The sequence below is a fragment of the Schistocerca americana genome, chromosome 4 (assembly GCF_021461395.2).
Source record: "Schistocerca americana isolate TAMUIC-IGC-003095 chromosome 4, iqSchAmer2.1, whole genome shotgun sequence".
Taxonomy (NCBI): domain Eukaryota; kingdom Metazoa; phylum Arthropoda; class Insecta; order Orthoptera; family Acrididae; genus Schistocerca; species Schistocerca americana.
Window position 1 is genome coordinate 620,339,291 of NC_060122.1, and position 17,461 is coordinate 620,356,751.

General features: G+C 40.3%; 1 protein-coding gene across 3 annotated transcripts in view; it reads right to left on the reverse strand.

Annotated features, from left to right (window-relative positions):
• LOC124613242 (ATP-dependent DNA helicase DDX11) overlaps nt 1-17,461 on the reverse strand; it is a 166,510-nt gene that overhangs the window by 110,191 nt on the left and 38,858 nt on the right. For all 3 annotated transcript variants that reach the window (XM_047141919.1, XM_047141918.1, XM_047141920.1), the window contains exons 4-6: nt 12,546-12,746; nt 9,515-9,681; nt 212-446 (exon numbers count right to left, since the gene is read on the reverse strand). In XM_047141919.1, the coding sequence (XP_046997875.1) occupies nt 212-446; nt 9,515-9,681; nt 12,546-12,746 (603 nt within the window). The remainder of the gene's footprint in view (nt 1-211; nt 447-9,514; nt 9,682-12,545; nt 12,747-17,461) is intronic.

Genomic DNA, 17,461 nt, shown 5'->3' on the forward strand with positions numbered 1-17,461 from the left:
GTCAAGAACACTTCCTTTCCTTTGAAGTTTAACAAACCAACAACAAGAAAGTCATCAAGAAAAAGACTTCATGTCACTCGAGATGAAGGCAAAGTTGTAATTCCTGCACCCTTGAGCATTACTGAACTTCCAAGCACGTGCCTCTAACACATCAAGCGAGTCCCTTCTACCACCTGGCTCTCTGCTACAAGAACTGAGATGCACCACTTACTTGAGCAAGAGGGACTGCATCCCTGGCAGCATAGTACGGGCATGCTTTCAGCATTTTCCCAGCAGTCACGAGCTCCTCAACATCATGGACAGATGACAGAGCCGTATCCCTCAGCTGTTGCACTCTCTCACGCTGCCGGAATGGACAGCTGCCCCCACCTACAGTCTTCTGTCGCTTAGGTGCATTCTCTTTATCTATGGGTTTGGATTTGGTCTTGCTCTGGAGCTCAAGACACCTGAATTTAAAATGATTACCAGACATAGTTTATAACGAAATAACTGACATCTTTCAATAAAACTGTTATTGTGCTAATATAATAACCAAGACTTAGTCTCTCGTGGCCATGGGAGTGTATATTTGCGTGTTGCGTGTTAGATTTTACTAGAAAAAGAGTAAGAGCTTGAAAGCTAGTGTGAATACTGATTTCAGTTACGTGTTTTTACACTCCATATATCAGTCTGTGGTAGGTGAGTGGTTGCCTTTCCCTTATTTTACATTTTGTTCCATACAGAAATTTCCATTATTGTTACAATATGTATTCAGATCTTCAAACTGAAATCAAATCCAACAACGCCAGAAAAAAAGATTTTACTCAGCAAGTGGCAGCACAAACAGGGACACAGAAAATGTGATGAAAATTTTAGATTTCAGTACCCGACCCTTTTACATTCAGCAAAAGGGAGGAAAGGTTTGAAGGGAGTGGGTCAATTCAAGGATTAAGTAGAAAGTTTCTTACGCCAAAGAAGATACAGCAGAGAATAGCAGAAAGGGAAATCAAAGCGATTTGAATATCTGGAAATTTATATTCATCGGAAAGGAAACTGGATAAAACAGTGATAAAGAAAGGGGGGAGGAAACAACCACAGGAACATGGATGACACGAAACTAGACACACACACAAAAATTATTGAAGAGTAGCAACCACAGACAAAAAACAAAGAGACAAAATGAAAAGAGAGAGATGGAAGTAAGTATTAGTGGAACTAACTCAAAACCAAATTCAATCTAAAATCAAAGAATAGACCCAATAAAGCTCATGATCCCTCACAGGGGACGCTGCATTATCAAAGGCACCTTCAGTGGCATGCACACGAGTTTGCACTTGTCAATTAAGTTGAGGGCTATGCCGGTGGTAGTGTAGCTACCAGCAGTGCCATTCAGACCAGGGCAGGTCCAGTGGAGGAGCCAGATAAAGGGAAAGGAGATAGTTTTAGACATAGGAATGCCAATTTTCTTAGAGGAGTAAATGCTGACGTCAAATTCTGGTCCTATAGGTTGAGGGCTGGGTCAATGGACCAGCACCCCATTATTATTAAATCTTCCTACGGCTTGAGAACCTAAAACGAAGTTGTAGAGTTATACATTGCCTTTTTAGATTTAGCAAAAGTTTATGACACTGTTCCTAGAACAAAACTGTGAGAAGCTACGAAAGATATAGATGTGAATGACCAACCTTTGCAGATTATTATTGAAATGTGCAGAGAAAATAAGGTACAGTCTAAAATAGGGTCGAAGTTATTGGAGTCTGTTTACAAAAGGACTGAGACAAGGTTGCAGTATGTCACCCATCTTGTTCAGTTTATACGTAGAAGTGGCTCTCCAAAACAGAAAAGCTACACTGTTAATTATGTGCATGTGTTTTCATTAAGTTTTCTTTATGTTCAAGCAATTCTAGCACAAGATGAATATGATCTGGAGTTCATGATACAACATTTATATCAGGAACATGACAAATGGGGACTACCAATGAGTCTAATAAAAACAGAATATCCTGGCAGTGAATAGTGACAATGGATTTGAAATACACTTCAATGACAGAGCAGCTATGAGACAGGTATAAAAATTTAAATATATAGGGGCATATAATGACAGAAGTGGATTGGGTAATACATAAGTAAATAACAGAATACAACAAAGCAGAGAAGTTATATCGTGTATAAATTCTTTTTGGTGGGACAAGAACATTTCTAACAACAGTAAGAGAAAGAACATTTAAGCTAATGGGTGAATCTGTCCTATGATAGGGATTAGAACTGTGGATTTTAAATGCTGACCCCAAAAGACAATCAACAGCTGTGGAAATGGATTATTTACAAAGGAGCACCAGAATATTAATAATCGAGGAAAAAAAAACTACTGAAGAAGTAAGAATTAGAATGAGGGCAAATGAAACAGTGACAGATAGGATTGAAAGATAATCATTAAAAAGTTTGGAGATCTGTGATGTTTCTGAAGGTCAAAAATCTCTCCTGTAGAAATCAAAGTAAGTTTGCACAAACAGTGCTTGTGTGAAAGTCAGCTTGCCCTTTTCATCTGTGACACACAGAAGGCAGTAAAAACAAACACTCAGATTCATGCCATGTACCTTGACTTCCAGAAGTGTTTGACAAAGTTATAATATATGTGTGCACAGAATATTACACACTAATCCTGTGACTGAATTGAAGAGTTCCTAGCAAATAAAACACATGTTGTCTGCAACACAAAAAAAATTTCCGATGTCAAAGTGGCTTTGGACATATCCAAATGGAGTACTATAGGACCACTAATGTTCACAGTATATACCAACGACCTGTGGAGAACAGGCATAGTGCAATGATAGTCGTTTACAAATAATGCTGGTGTATACAGAGAATTCTGAATGCTAGAAAACTGTGGCGACATTCAGAAAGATCTATGGAGGACCGACAGTGCAAGGATTGGCAACTGACCTTCAAAGTAAACAAATTAATTGTATTGTGCACAAGTACCGTACACGGAAAGACCTGTTATTGGACAAGCCACTAGAAGCAGTAACATCCATTAAATATCTATGAGCATGCGAATGAAGTGATTTAAAGTGGAATGACCACATAAAGCTAATAGAAGGAAAGAAAGATACCACACAGATTAATTGGAAGAATCCTCAGTAGTAGTAGTCCACCCACAAAGGAGCTAGAGCTTACAAAACCCTCATTTAACCAATTTCTGTATATTGTTTGTCGGTCTAGGATCTGTACCAAATAGGACTGTTAGCAGAAATAGAGAATATCCAAAGAAGTGCAGTACATTTTGTAGCAAGTTCATTTAGTAATCACGAAAGTATCACAGATATGTTCATCAAACTCAGTGGAAGAGCCGTTTAACTTTTTACTTCCTCCAAAATACATCTTGCGAAAAGGCCATTAAGGTCAAATCAGTTAGATTCGAGCTCTACCATTCCCTCTCATCTACAGTAAAATACACTCCTGGAAATTGAAATAAGAACACCGTGAATTCATTGTCCCAGGAAGGGGAAACTTTATTGACACATTCCTGGGGTCAGATACATCACATGATCACACTGACAGAACCACAGGCACATAGACACAGGCAACAGAGCATGCACAATGTCGGCACTAGTACAGTGTATATCCACCTTTCGCAGCAATGCAGGCTGCTATTCTCCCATGGAGACGATCGTAGAGATGCTGGATGTAGTCCTGTGGAACGGCTTGCCATGCCATTTCCACCTGGCGCCTCAGTTGGACCAGCGTTCGTGCTGGACGTGCAGACCGCGTGAGACGACGCTTCATCCAGTCCCAAACATGCTCAATGGGGGACAGATCCGGAGATCTTGCTGGCCAGGGTAGTTGACTTACACCTTCTAGAGCACGTTGGGTGGCGCGGGATACATGCGGACGTGCATTGTCCTGTTGGAACAGCAAGTTCCCTTGCCGGTCTAGGAATGGTAGAACGATGGGTTCGATGACGGTTTGGATGTACCGTGCACTATTCAGTGTCCCCTCGACGATCACCAGTGGTGTACGGCCAGTGTAGGAGATCGCTCCCCACACCATGATGCCGGGTGTTGGCCCTGTGTGCCTCAGTCGTATGCAGTCCTGATTGTGGCGCTCACCTGCACGGCGCCAAACACGCATACGACCATCATTGGCACCAAGGCAGAAGCGACTCTCATCGCTGAAGACGACACGTCTCCATTCGTCCCTCCATTCACGCCTGTCGCGACACCACTGGAGGCGGGCTGCACGATGTTGGGGCGTGAGCGGAAGACGGCCTAACGGTGTGCGGGACCGTAACCCAGCTTCATGGAGACGGTTGCGAATGGTCCTCGCCGATACCCCAGGAGCAACAGTGTCCCTAATTTGCTGGGAAGTGGCGGTGCGGTCCCCTACGGCACTGCGTAGGATCCTACGGTCTTGGCGTGCATCCGTGCGTCGCTGCGGTCCGGTCCCAGGTCGACGGGCACGTGCACCTTCCGCCGACCACTGGCGACAACATCGATGTACTGTGGAGACCTCACGCCCCACGTGTTGAGCAATTCGGCGGTACATCCACCCGGCCTCCCGCATGCCCACTATACGCCCTCACTCAAAGTCCGTCAACTGCACATACGGTTCACGTCCACGCTGTCGCGGCATGCTACCAGTGTTAAAGACTGCGATGGAGCTCCGTATGCCACAGCAAACTGGCTGACACTGACGGCGGTGGTGCACAAATGCTGCGCAGCTAGCGCCATTCGACGGCCAACACCGCGGTTCCTGGTGTGTCCGCTGTGCCGTGCGTGTGATCATTGCTTGTACAGCCCTCTCGCAGTGTCCGGAGCAAGTATGGTGGATCTGACACACCGGTGTCAATGTGTTCTTTTTTCCATTTCCAGGAGTGTATATAGCTGAACAAAACTATTAAGTAGCTCATAATGTAACAACAGCAGAAGTTTGCACAAATTTTAAATAATTATCTCATATAATTTGCTCAATGTTATATTTTGTTGAGAGAAGTGGGTACTTATTCAAACTACAGGACAAAACAGAGACTTTTGTGTCAATATGGTTTGGAAAGTTTTCCAGAAGGTAAATAATTTAGGAGTAAAGATAACAACTCACTGAATAGTAGAGGCATTGAGTTGTAAACAGGCATGCATCCTTTTTCGGGCTAGAGTACACCCCTCAACCCCACTCCTCTGCCCGGTCCTTATTATGTACCAATAAACAACTTAATGCCTCTAGTGTTCAGTGATTTGTTACTTTTTCACCTAGGTTATTAACTTTTGTGTCACATTATGATGTATTTTCAGTGATGACTGACACTGACTGTTCATCAAAAACATTATAGACAAACTGTCTTTGGTACTGGCCCTGGAACAACTTAATAACAATCACAGTTATTATATACATTATTACCATCAGCACATTGATATATTTCCAAAGGAAAATTAAACACATACAGATAATTCTCTGTATGTTTACATATTATTTATAAACAAAGAAAAAATTTGAGGTGATAATTCTGGTTAGGCATTATCTTTTTCTGCTCAAACACTTGTAAAATTTCGGTTCTGAACAATGAAATATGAAATATTAATATTAGACACAAAATATTATTTCCAACTGCCTCATTTAAAGATATTCTAAGACTGATGCATTACAAATACGTAGGCAGAAATGTTTTTTAGGAATGTTCAAAATTATAAATACTTTAAGTGTTTATATATTGGTTAAGAAACCATATTGTTTTACATTATTTTCTATAAAGTTTTATAATGCAAATTTTAGCCAAAAGATTGTATAAGGATTTGGATTGAGCTAAAATGAATAAACTGACTAAATTCAAAGATCATTACGTGATGTTTTTATTTCCACATTTTCATAATTTAAGACATTTTAAAATGAGATGAAGAGCTTTGCTGTCTACAAGACCTTAAATTACTTTAAATGATTTCAAATAGTATTTAATGTGTGTGAAAGTAATAAAAATTAATAAGAACACAGATAAAACTAATAAAAACATCAAGTTTTGAGTACTCCAACAATCGTATTTCATAATGTAGCTCTCCTAACTTGGCAGTTATATCCCAGAACTCATAAAAGCTTACTAACAATCATTCTTCCTACACACTATTAATGACTTGCAATGCGAGGGGGGAGGGGAGTTAACAAGTGATACATGCTTTCCTTACAGCACACACCATGATGTGGCTTGCAGAGTATAGATGCACATGTAAATGTAGAAAATAAATAAATTTGAAAATAAGATAAACAGAGTTTGCACAGGGGGTGGGGTAATAATGGAAACATGGCAGGCAATGACAGGAATGGCTGGTCTCAAATCAAGGCTAAGTTGAGTGGCAGTGGCCATATACACTCTGAATACTGCAAGTCTTCCAGAAGTAGCCTGGGGCTGCTTCTGCCTGTTAATGCTTAATTTGACTCATTCCACATCCCTCAAGGCACTCCTTAACAGCCAGAGTTACAGATCTCCATGTGTGAATGAAAAGGGAACTGCAATGTTTCTTACTGAAAATTCACTCACATAACCTAAAGAGCTTCAGGCGATATGTAAAGGCTGTCAGATGTACCAAAATTAGTGTCCTATGCACTTAGAGATGACACAGGAACTGAAATCAGGGGTAGCAAAGCAACACAAATAATGCTGAAATCAGTTTTCACATGTTCCTTTACTAAGGAACATACTGGTGTACTTGCCGAGTTTGCTTCTCTCACTACTGCAAAGAGAAGTGAGATAGGTATTATTGTCAATGGCATTGAGAAGCAACAGTAGTGGGTCAGGGTTTAGTGACTCCTGATATTGAGCATCAGTGGCGGGAAGGAAGCGACACTTTGTGGGTGGTGGAATGGGCTCTTGACACAGTGGGTGAGGTGTGAGTGAAACATTGGTGGTTCCACTAACAATCATTTATTGAGACATAAGACTCTAAACAAACAGACTAATACATTGTCTTTTAACTGGCTCAATCCTTCATGGCTGCGAAACGGCAGAGTCATAGCATGCAGATTCCGGTGACAGCTGATACAGTGACAGCTCATGTTGCAGCGGCGCACCGACAACGTATTCTTCCCTCAGTACCGTGCCCGTGACTCTCTGCAGCGGTGGTGCGGTCACCTTCTTGGAATTCGCTCATTGCATACTAACAAGCAGCTACGGCAATACGTGGAGTGCTCCGTCCCGGAATCGAACCAGCAGCCCTCAGGTTTGGCACCTTCTGGCAGAGTTCATCAGCATCTAAATTCACAGGTGACCCATTTGGTGAGATCGCAGCCCCTTCTTACTCACCAGCCACCTGGGTAATTACCACATGAACTTCTTTCTGGTAACATCTGGAATGGTGGCTTCTGCATTGACCTATGGGCTGACGCAGTACCGACATCTTCTTCTGTCGAGCAGTGTAGCAGCTAAGTCAATGTGGCGAAGCACGACATCTGCTAACTAACCATCGGTCCGTCCGTCCAGGCGATGTTTCTTCATGTCTCCTTTCTCCCCTCGAAGGGCCTTCCAAAGGACCACCTCAAAGGACCCCTCAAAAGACCCCCTCACGCCCATCTGTCGGAGGTATTTATTCGGTGTTTTTGCCAATGTCACTAAGTTTCTAGGGTGGCGACTGACTCTTCGGTCATTGATGTATGCTTCTAATGTTGGGCCAAAATGTTACCAATGCTCAGACACGTGCCGGCTTTCCACTGTATTGGTGTGGTTGGACATTGCTCTGTCATCCCCATCCACATCACCAGATACGTCACACACATAAGTTCAGTATGCTGACAGTTCCTGGAGCATTGACCACTGATGTGCGAACAGTGCTGGTCATTGTTCTCTTGGAAGCATTGCCCATCTGCTCGGTCGTTGATCTGTTAAAGTGCTGAACGCTGCTGCACAAGCTCCCCTGGTCATTGGCCTTCTCACGTTGGGCAGAAATGTTACCAATGTCACATTTTAGCTTAATGTGTCAAAGTCTCTAAAATGTTCACTTAACCTATAAGTCTTTCTGCTTTGAACAAGCATAAATAATACATAATTATTATACACTCAAAATGACTAATATCGCTAATATTAAATAAGGCTATGTGCCCTGATAGTATCCCTGTCATATTTCATACAGAGTACGCGCCTAAGTTAGCTCCCATTGTAATTATAATATTCTGTAAATCCCTTTAACACACACACACACACACACACACACACACACACACACACACACACACACACACACAGAGTCCACTATACTCAATGACTGGAAAAATGCACAGGTCACACACATCTACACAGAGAGAAACACAAGTGATCCACAAAACTACCATACAATTTAGCAAACATTCATCTGTAGTAGAATCCTAGAACATATTCTGGGCTCAAACATAATGAGGTACCTCGAACAGAGTGATCTCCTCCATGCTAACCAACATGGATTCCAAAAACACTGATCCTGAAAAACTCAACTGACACTCTTCTCACATAACATCATGAAAGCCATGGATTGTAGCAATCAGATTGATGCAGTATTTCTTGAAAGTATTTGACTTCGTACCACATCAACGTCTATTTTTAAAAAAATGTATGATCATATGGAGTATCACCCAGAATTTGTGACTGGGTGGAGGATTTCCTCTTAGCCAGGACACAGGAGGTTATTATGGGTATAGTCACCAACTGAAGAAGTAATTTCAGGTATGAGCCGACAAGCAATTTGAGACCCTTGTTGTTTACATTGTTTTTACATCATGACATTCAATGCAGTTTCAGATTGCATTTAAAACAGTGCCATATTGTACTGTGTGCATCTGGTATCTTCTAGGATAAGAATGTGGAAATATAATCCTGAAATCAATAATGTAACATGAGAACCTCAAATAGGATATGAGTGTTGGAATATAATCCTGAAATCAATAATGTAACATGAGTACCTCAAATAAAAAACAGCTGAATGAAAGTTTCATCAACTGAGAGCCCAGCCAGATTACTCTGCAAAAATGGAGTATCCAAAGTCCAGCACCACTCTTGTTATACTTGATAGAATTATGACAAAGTATTTGCTACGAGTTAGAAATGAATATATATATATATATATATATATATATATATATACAAGTCTGCTTGTGTCTGTATGTGTGGATGGATATGTGCGTGTGTGCGAGTGTATACCTGTCCTTTTTTCCCCCTAAGGTAAGTCTTTCCGCTCCCGGGATTGGAATGACTCCTTACCCTCTCCTTTAAAACCCACTTCCTTTCGTCTTCCCCTCTCCTTCCCTCTTTCCTGATGAGGCAACAGTTTGTTGCGAAAGCTTGAATTTTGTGTGTATGTTTGTGTTTGTTTGTGTGTCTATCGACCTGCCAGCGCTTTTGTTCGGTAAGTCACCTCATCTTTGTTTTTATATATAATTTTTCCCACGTGGAATGTTTCCTTCCATTATAGTGATATATATATATAAAAACACACACACACACACACACACACACACACACACAGTATCAGAGTTTACACATGCAGCACAATGCCCACCCAGATAAAATTCTAGCTGCACTCCTTACCTTTCATTTATAAGAGTATTGTTACCAAGACGGCGAACACTCTCATTGATACAGCAATTAGAACGAGACGCAAGGGGAACAGCACGGATATCAGCCCCATAGGGGCTACGCCGGATTTCACCCACCACTTGCGCCAGCTGAGAATGGGTTCGGCTGCAGAAATAAATCTGCAACAAAGAGTGAAGCCCTTTACTGTTTCCACAATGTAATATATTATTCCTGCTAACAGGTTACCTTTTTAATAATATACAACAACACAGTTACATAGAAAAAAATTTAAATCACTGTAAATAAATTTAAGAACAATTATTTTGATTCAAATTACGTCTTTTCCGAAAGACTATAGAATATTACCATTACCACTGTATTTCAGTACAGAAAAATAATGTATCACTTGAAAACTGAAGCTGTTAGAACAATCGCATTTAGACAACAGGAAACAGTACTCAGAAATCAATGGAAAAGATAATATCCATGATAGTAAGCAAACTTTGCGGTTCCTCAAGGTTCCTCTTGAGCCCATTCCTATTTGCATGTTATGTCAATGATTTCCCAGGTGCTCTACAGAATTGGTCATCATTACAGGGTATGCCAGTGACACATATTGACCTGCTTGGGAGACAATACAGAACTCTACAGAAGGAAAAGAAAATCATTTTGATAAAGACCATTCAAGCGGTAATCTCACTCAAAGAAAAGCCATTTTCTTTCAACCTGCTGCACAAAATAAACAAACTTATGTGACTGCAGATATGCCCACATCAAACTTTTCATTGTGTAAGTTTTAGGTGTATAAGAAGATGACAGGCTTTCACTGGAATGGCAAGTTTATTACATGTTCATTTGTAACACTAAAGCTTTATTTCTGAAGAAAATTGACTCTAAACTTTACTACTCAAGCACTAAGGTGCACTATGGCACAGTATATCCTGCTCTATCCTATATTTTGTAATATGGGGCACTATCTGCCAAATCAGTATAAAAAGGGAAATTCATAACCACAATATTTGGTACAGATCACATTTTCAGGGTTAGAAGAAGACACATTTACAACAAATAGTCCATTTGTCACATTACCAAAGTTTCATAATTCACTATCATATGAACTGATGATGGCAGTTTGGAGAAACATTTAAAAAGCAACTTATTCTGCAATTCCCAAATGCCATGGATATGACATGATCTGAAATTGTTTTAACTTTAAATTTACAGACAAACAGCACAGGGCGAATTACAGTTTGTACCTTAGTCTGGTCTACTGTACTTATTAACTGAAATACTGAGCAAGACTGTAGAAATGTTTTGGAGTGCAACTGACATTATATAGGTATGAAGCATATTCAAAAAGTAAGGGCTATTTGATTATATTTAAACGCTGGCATCTCAGAACAGAGTTTCACAAAGGCAGAGCCATGTCAATTGTTAACAAAGCTGTAGAAGGAACTGCTTTGATTCTGTAGTCTTTTAAACTGGGTGAAATGCCTTCAAATATCACTGCTACTGCCAGTTGCCAGTTGCACAGTTGCATTTGATTTTTATATGCAAAAGGATCTACAGCTATACAAATTTATCAGGAGGTGTACTTAATTTATGAGCCCACAGTAATGAGTAATGGGCTGAGTATTCAAAACTGGCTGTGCACAGATGTGTGAAATAAACGTGGAGTCGTAAACCTGACATCCAGTTCAAAGAAATCGTGCAGCAGGTGTACCAAAAGCTGGCAACTCATTTACTGGTTGATGAATTTCCTCTACCACTATTTACATAACTGTCACAAAATAGATATAATATATTTTGGTATGAACTGTTGGTTCCAAAAATGTTTACCAACTGACATAAAGAGCAAAGAGTGTCAAACAAATGAGTGTTTTTGGACTGATGTCGACAGGATGAGGATGATTTCTTTTCTCAAACTGTTATGGGCGATGAGACATGGATATCTTTCAGCGCCACAGAATCAACCAATAGTCAATGCAGTGGCACCATTCGATCATGCCAAAACTGGAGGGAAAAAACAAGCAGTCCCCTTACTTAGGTCTTAAAACGATGGCCATCATTTCCTGGGGAGAAAAGGACATTCTTCTGGTTGATTTCATCAAATGGGGGTAACCAGTTATATCTTAAATCTACTGAAAAATGCTCACCAAACTGATACCCGCCATCCAGAATCATTGTTGGGGGAAAATGCTATCTGAGGTAGCCCTTTTGCATGTCAACATACGTCCACACACTGCTACCTGTACCAAGGATAAGGTTCATTATTTCCATCAGCAACTTTTCAACCACACACCTTAAAGTCTTCATCTCACAGCCAGCCACTATTACCTCTTTCTGAATTTGAAACAATGGTGTGAAGGTGAGGAGGAATACAATGTAGCCTTTTGTCAACTAGTGCAGTCCCCAAGCGAAGAATTTCTCTGCAGGGCAAGAAGCTGGTGCAACATTTAAAAAAGTGTTTAGAAGTGAACAACATTCATGTGGGGCTATAACTAATGAAAGTCATATTCTGAAAAGAAATAAGCACATGAAAGACTGGAGTTCATACAGAGGAAATCATTTTCCCTTCACTCAATTTCTGAGTGTAACAGGAAAAGGAATGAGTAGCAATGGTACAAAGTGCACTGAACAACGGCTCGTATGTATGTATTTATACGTAGATAATCTTTCTAAAGTACTAGAAAAGAACATTTTCACGATTTCAATTTTTCTTCAGAATTCTGTACTTCCTTTGTGAAACTACGCAACCCTCGCACATAACCGTAATCTTCAGCTAAACACATTATGTTAGTGCATTTTCTGGCATAACAAATGAAAGGACAGATTCAATATTTTACAGTGTTTCTACTTATACTACACTTTTCTTTATTATTTACTCGCAGAACCCTTCCAGTTGACAAACATTTCATTCAACTGACACATGACTGCCTGCTCACTTGTTCTTCAGATACATCAATATCTTGACACACGGACATATTTTACACGCACTTTTAAAGCTACTCTACAATAAGTCACATTATGTTAGTGAAAGTACTTGGGTTGGCTTTGGCTCATCCAGCTGGTTCTCTTCATCTTCTTCATCCTCAGTGACGTCAGTAGTGCCATCTTCACAATTACTTTCCTCATATTCTTCTAACAAAATTTCATCTTCATCAGTAACTAAATCTCTCATTGCGGAAACCGATGGAGACTCTTCAGATCTTTGGCAAGATTTCTTATCAGTATTCTTAGCCTCCTGTAGGATGTAAAACAGAAAATATAATGTAAGAGCACTATTAGAGAAACATAGCATGATTAGCAAATGTTCAAAACAGATCAAAGTTTCAGTACCCTAAATCATACATTTGCAAGCAGCAGAGGAAAACACAGGACAAGACTGAGTATAATAAGTAGCACAGACAAAACTATTATGGAAATGTAATAACAGTGAGAAAGACAGGCACGGTCCAAAGTTCCTTTTAAAAATAATGCTAGTTGACTTAATTACAGATAAAGAAAAGGCACAAAGCAATGTAAAAGTGTATTTGTAGCCACTCACATTTACTGAGGACATTTTTCTATGCTTTTTGTCTCTCCCTCAAAGCTCTTGTGATAAATGTTTGAAAATTATATACCTACTACACTTGTACTCATACACTGGCACCTCTTTGCAATTCCATTAACAGATGTTGCATGGGTAAATTTAACTGCCTGTACCTCGTGTGTGGTCAAATCTCTCTAATTTTATAATGCACATGCGTGCCCCCCCCCCCCCCCCCCCCCACACACACACACACACACACACACACAAGGCCAGACTGCAAGCAGCAAACTAGATGGTGGAGGTAAGGAGGAGGCTGAGGCGGGGAGAGGAAGGGATGTACAGTAGGGGTGGGGGGGACAGGGGACAGTGAAGTGCTGCTTGTGGGAGCATACAGAAACGAAGTGGGAAAAACTGAATTTCTTCAGCGCAAATGGAGTGGTGGAGGGGGTCAGACCACCTGAGTATGTAGTGGGGAGCCTTTTGGAGAGACCAATATTTTTTCCAGTCACCTGCAGGAAAGTGTAGAGTGAGCACGTCAATTTTTTTGGTCCTCTGTTCAGTAGTGCGGTCGCGTTTCAAGATGGAGAAAAAATCTCGAACAGCGCTACACCATCAAATTCTGCGTGAAACTCGGGAAAACCTTGACGGAGATCCTCGAAATGATTAAAGACGCCTGCGGCGATGCTACCCTGAGCCGCTCAACAATGTTTGAGTGGCACAAGCTATTCCGAGAGGGGCGAGAGCTCATCAAAGACGACCAGTGCACTAGTCGCCCATCAACTTCAAGGACTGATGAAAATGTGGCCAAGGTGAAGGTGCTACTGATCTCCAACTGGTGCTTAAACATTCGTATGATGGTTGATGCAATAAGGATTTCATACAGTACCATCCAAAAATTTGTTACCGAGGATTTGGCCATGGGAAAGGTGTGTGCCAAGTTTGTGCCAAAAATCCTGAGTGACAAACAAAAACTGATCATATGCAAATTTCGCAGGAAATTCTGAACTGTCTCCAAGAAAACCCACATTCTCTTCACAATGTGATTATTGGTGACAAATCATGGTGTTTTGAGTACGACCCAAAGATCTAACACCAGAGCACTGAGTGGCACAATTCCCCACGTCCGAAGAAAGCCAAAATGAGCAAGTCAAGGGTCAAAACTATGCTCATCTGCTTTTTTGACAGTCATGGCATGGTTCACTAGGAGTTTGTGCCCCCGGACATACTGTGAATGAGAAATTTTATGTGGAAGTACTTGAAAGGTTGCACAAACGTGTCCTCTGAGTGCAGCCAGACAGCGCTGCTTGTTGGAAGCTGCACCACGACTAAGAGCCAAGCCACTGCGAGCTGCAGGTTTTGGAACACCTGGCCAAGCACAGAGTTGCCATGTTGCTTCACTCTCCCTACAGTCCAGATCTGTCACCAGCGGATTTCTTCCTCTTTCCCAGGTTCAAAGCATTTGTACCAGTTAGGTAAATAAAAAAAATTAAATCAACTCAGTCCTACTAGTTATTGATCATGCCCTGTAGGTGCAGCAGGGAAGTTTAGATGGAGGGCAGGCTGGTGTGTGTGTGTGTGTGGGGGGGGGGGGGGGGGGGATAAAAAGAATGTGGGTGCATCAGTGGAATAGAGGGCTGTGTAGTGCTGGAACGGGAACAGGGGAAGGGGCCAATTCAGTAAAGAATAATGACTATCGTGCAGGTGGGAACTCTCCCTACAATAATCCTACATTCCCCTCAACAGGGAGGATGATGGGATATGTGCTAAGACATGAGCAAATAACTTCCACGATATTAGAGGGAGTTGGGGATGGCAAACACTGTCAGAGAAGATACATATTGGAACACATCCAACAAGTAACTGAGGATTTAGAGTGCAAGTGGTACTCTGAACTGAAATATTGGCCACATCACACCAATCAGAAGAAGAGCATTTAATGAAACGTGCTACTCCAGCTCATTCTCTGGAATCAGGCTACACCATTAACAACATAACAAACAATTTGGAAACCTTACAAATTATGTCTAAAAGCTAAATTTAATAGGCAAAAACGTACTTAATTTGAAACCAGGTCATCTAAAAATAGGCTGCAGAATATTCTGTGGGAGAAATATTACTATTTGGTCGAATGATTGATGGAAGATAAACCAATAAATTGAGCTAAGCATAACTTGCTCTTAGATTTTTTTCTACAACAAAATTGTATTATTATTGGAAAATTGTTATTAGCATCAGCTCTCTGTGGTGAAATTTTACTATAGATTTTTGACCTGTTTTCTGAACCTAAATCAAATGCTTTAGTCTATGCTTGTTATGAGGTTAATACATCAAAATTTGCAAGTGAAACATGTTTAAATTATTGGTACCAATCCTTGTCAATTTATTCCACAGATATACAACCATGAAAGAAAGAGGGTTGTTAGGAAAAAGTTGTTAGAGAGGATTAAAAGGGAGTATGATACAATGTTGGTGGTAGCTACTGATGCTCTGTATGTAATATGATACTTTTTATGGATAAGAATGGATGAAATGAGTCAGATAATAAGTCACATACATTTCCACAATGCTGTATTTTGGCAGTCAAAAAATTTAATGAGAGATGTTGACTTACATACACTCCTGTTTTTGTACTTTGCAGTCTTACTCCGAATGCATCTATTTTTATGAACCCTTGCGTGGATTCTGACAATCTCACGCTCATTGCGCCAATTTTTGTGAAGCCTTGCATGGATTCTGACAGTAGCCTTACTATTTACACACATTTGTTCTCTACATTCACAAGATGCTTGTCCACGGTTTTCACACTGTCCTATGTTTTCGGCTTCGGTATTTGAGGAGGAGGAGCATAGTGGGGATTACAACATAACTCTTAATTTCTCTCCGATGTAAAACGTTTCAAATGTTACAAAGCCTCTTACAAATTAACACTTTCATTCACAGAGAACCTTTCAGGCTTGGAAATTGCTATGGGACACTCTCTTTTGATAGCTAAACCCTCATAATGAAATCCATGTAATATAGGTGGATTTCTTATTTATTGCTTCTATAAATTTTCAAGTAGACCTGATCAGTATGCTGCAAAGTTGTAGTCAAACAGGAATATGCGGATGACAAAACTGCACTAAAGAGCTTATTTGTGTGCAGGTGATGAAAAAGAACATAAAATTATTCAGAGAACCTGGACAGGCACTGACTACAGGCCAACAAGTGTGTGTGTGTGTGTGTGTGTGTGTGTGTGTGTGTGTGTGTGTGGGCGCGCGCGCGCGCGTGTGTACGTGTGCGTAGATTGAACTATTCACCTAATTACAGTGCATACACTGATAAACCGTTTGGTATCACAAAATCAAGAAAATAGCATCGAAGATTTCATTGAAATCTACCATAGTGAGCCTTCCCTGTGACAAGTTACTCATACATATTCTCCTGGCTACAAAAAGATACAAGTAGCATATTAAAAATTAACAGAAAAACTGAAATTGACTATTTAAAACAAACAGACTGCAGTTTTCTAAATATACAATTTTAGAAACAATAACTGGAAATAAATGAAATAAGTGACATAATGTCGGAAATCAGGAAGTGGTTCACTTGAAACACATTAACCAAATCTATGGTAATTCTAATTGATGAGTTTCATAAATGATCAAGATATTACACAAAACTCATATTCATATATCAAAACTAATAACAAGAGTACCTGAACTGGAATTGAGGCATGTAAAACACAATTGTTTATTTGCAACAATCTGGCATGCAAATCTGCATTCCCCTTTTTTTTAGCAATTCCTTAGGCCATGTGACACTTTTTTCTGCATATAAAACAGCCGTAACTCTTGTTGGACCTAAATCAAGTATCACTGGAGTGTCATCTGTTGCTGCTACAATAAATCAATAAACTGATACGCAGATGAATCTTAAGCATGTTCAGCAGGTATCAGGTTGATCTGACTGGTAAAGTGGTGCAGACACACCTGTGCAGTTCTAATAGGACACGTGCATGACATCCACACTGATTCAGTACAACAAAAGTAGTGATCCGAGAAAGATAGCTTCTTTGGCAAAGAAATATGATAAAATATTCGCCAGATTTTTGTCAGATTTCAAGATGGTGTATAACAACTTGTTATTATGCACTGCAGTTGCTAGTATGACAATTGCATTGTGTGTCTATTTGGAAGAAAAGCTGCAGAAAAAAAGGAAACATACTTGGATGTAGTCATAGGTATTACATTAAAATAGAAAAAGCATTCAGCAAAATTTGTCACGAGAGATGCAAGTGGAGGACATCAAGTCTTATATACAAATTACTTACAAATGGATTACAATGTATTTCAATATTTGCTCAGTTAAGTGGCATCTCATAATACAAAACACAATACTCTCTCGAGAAATGCTGTACCTGCAGAAGATGGGCAAACTGTGACACT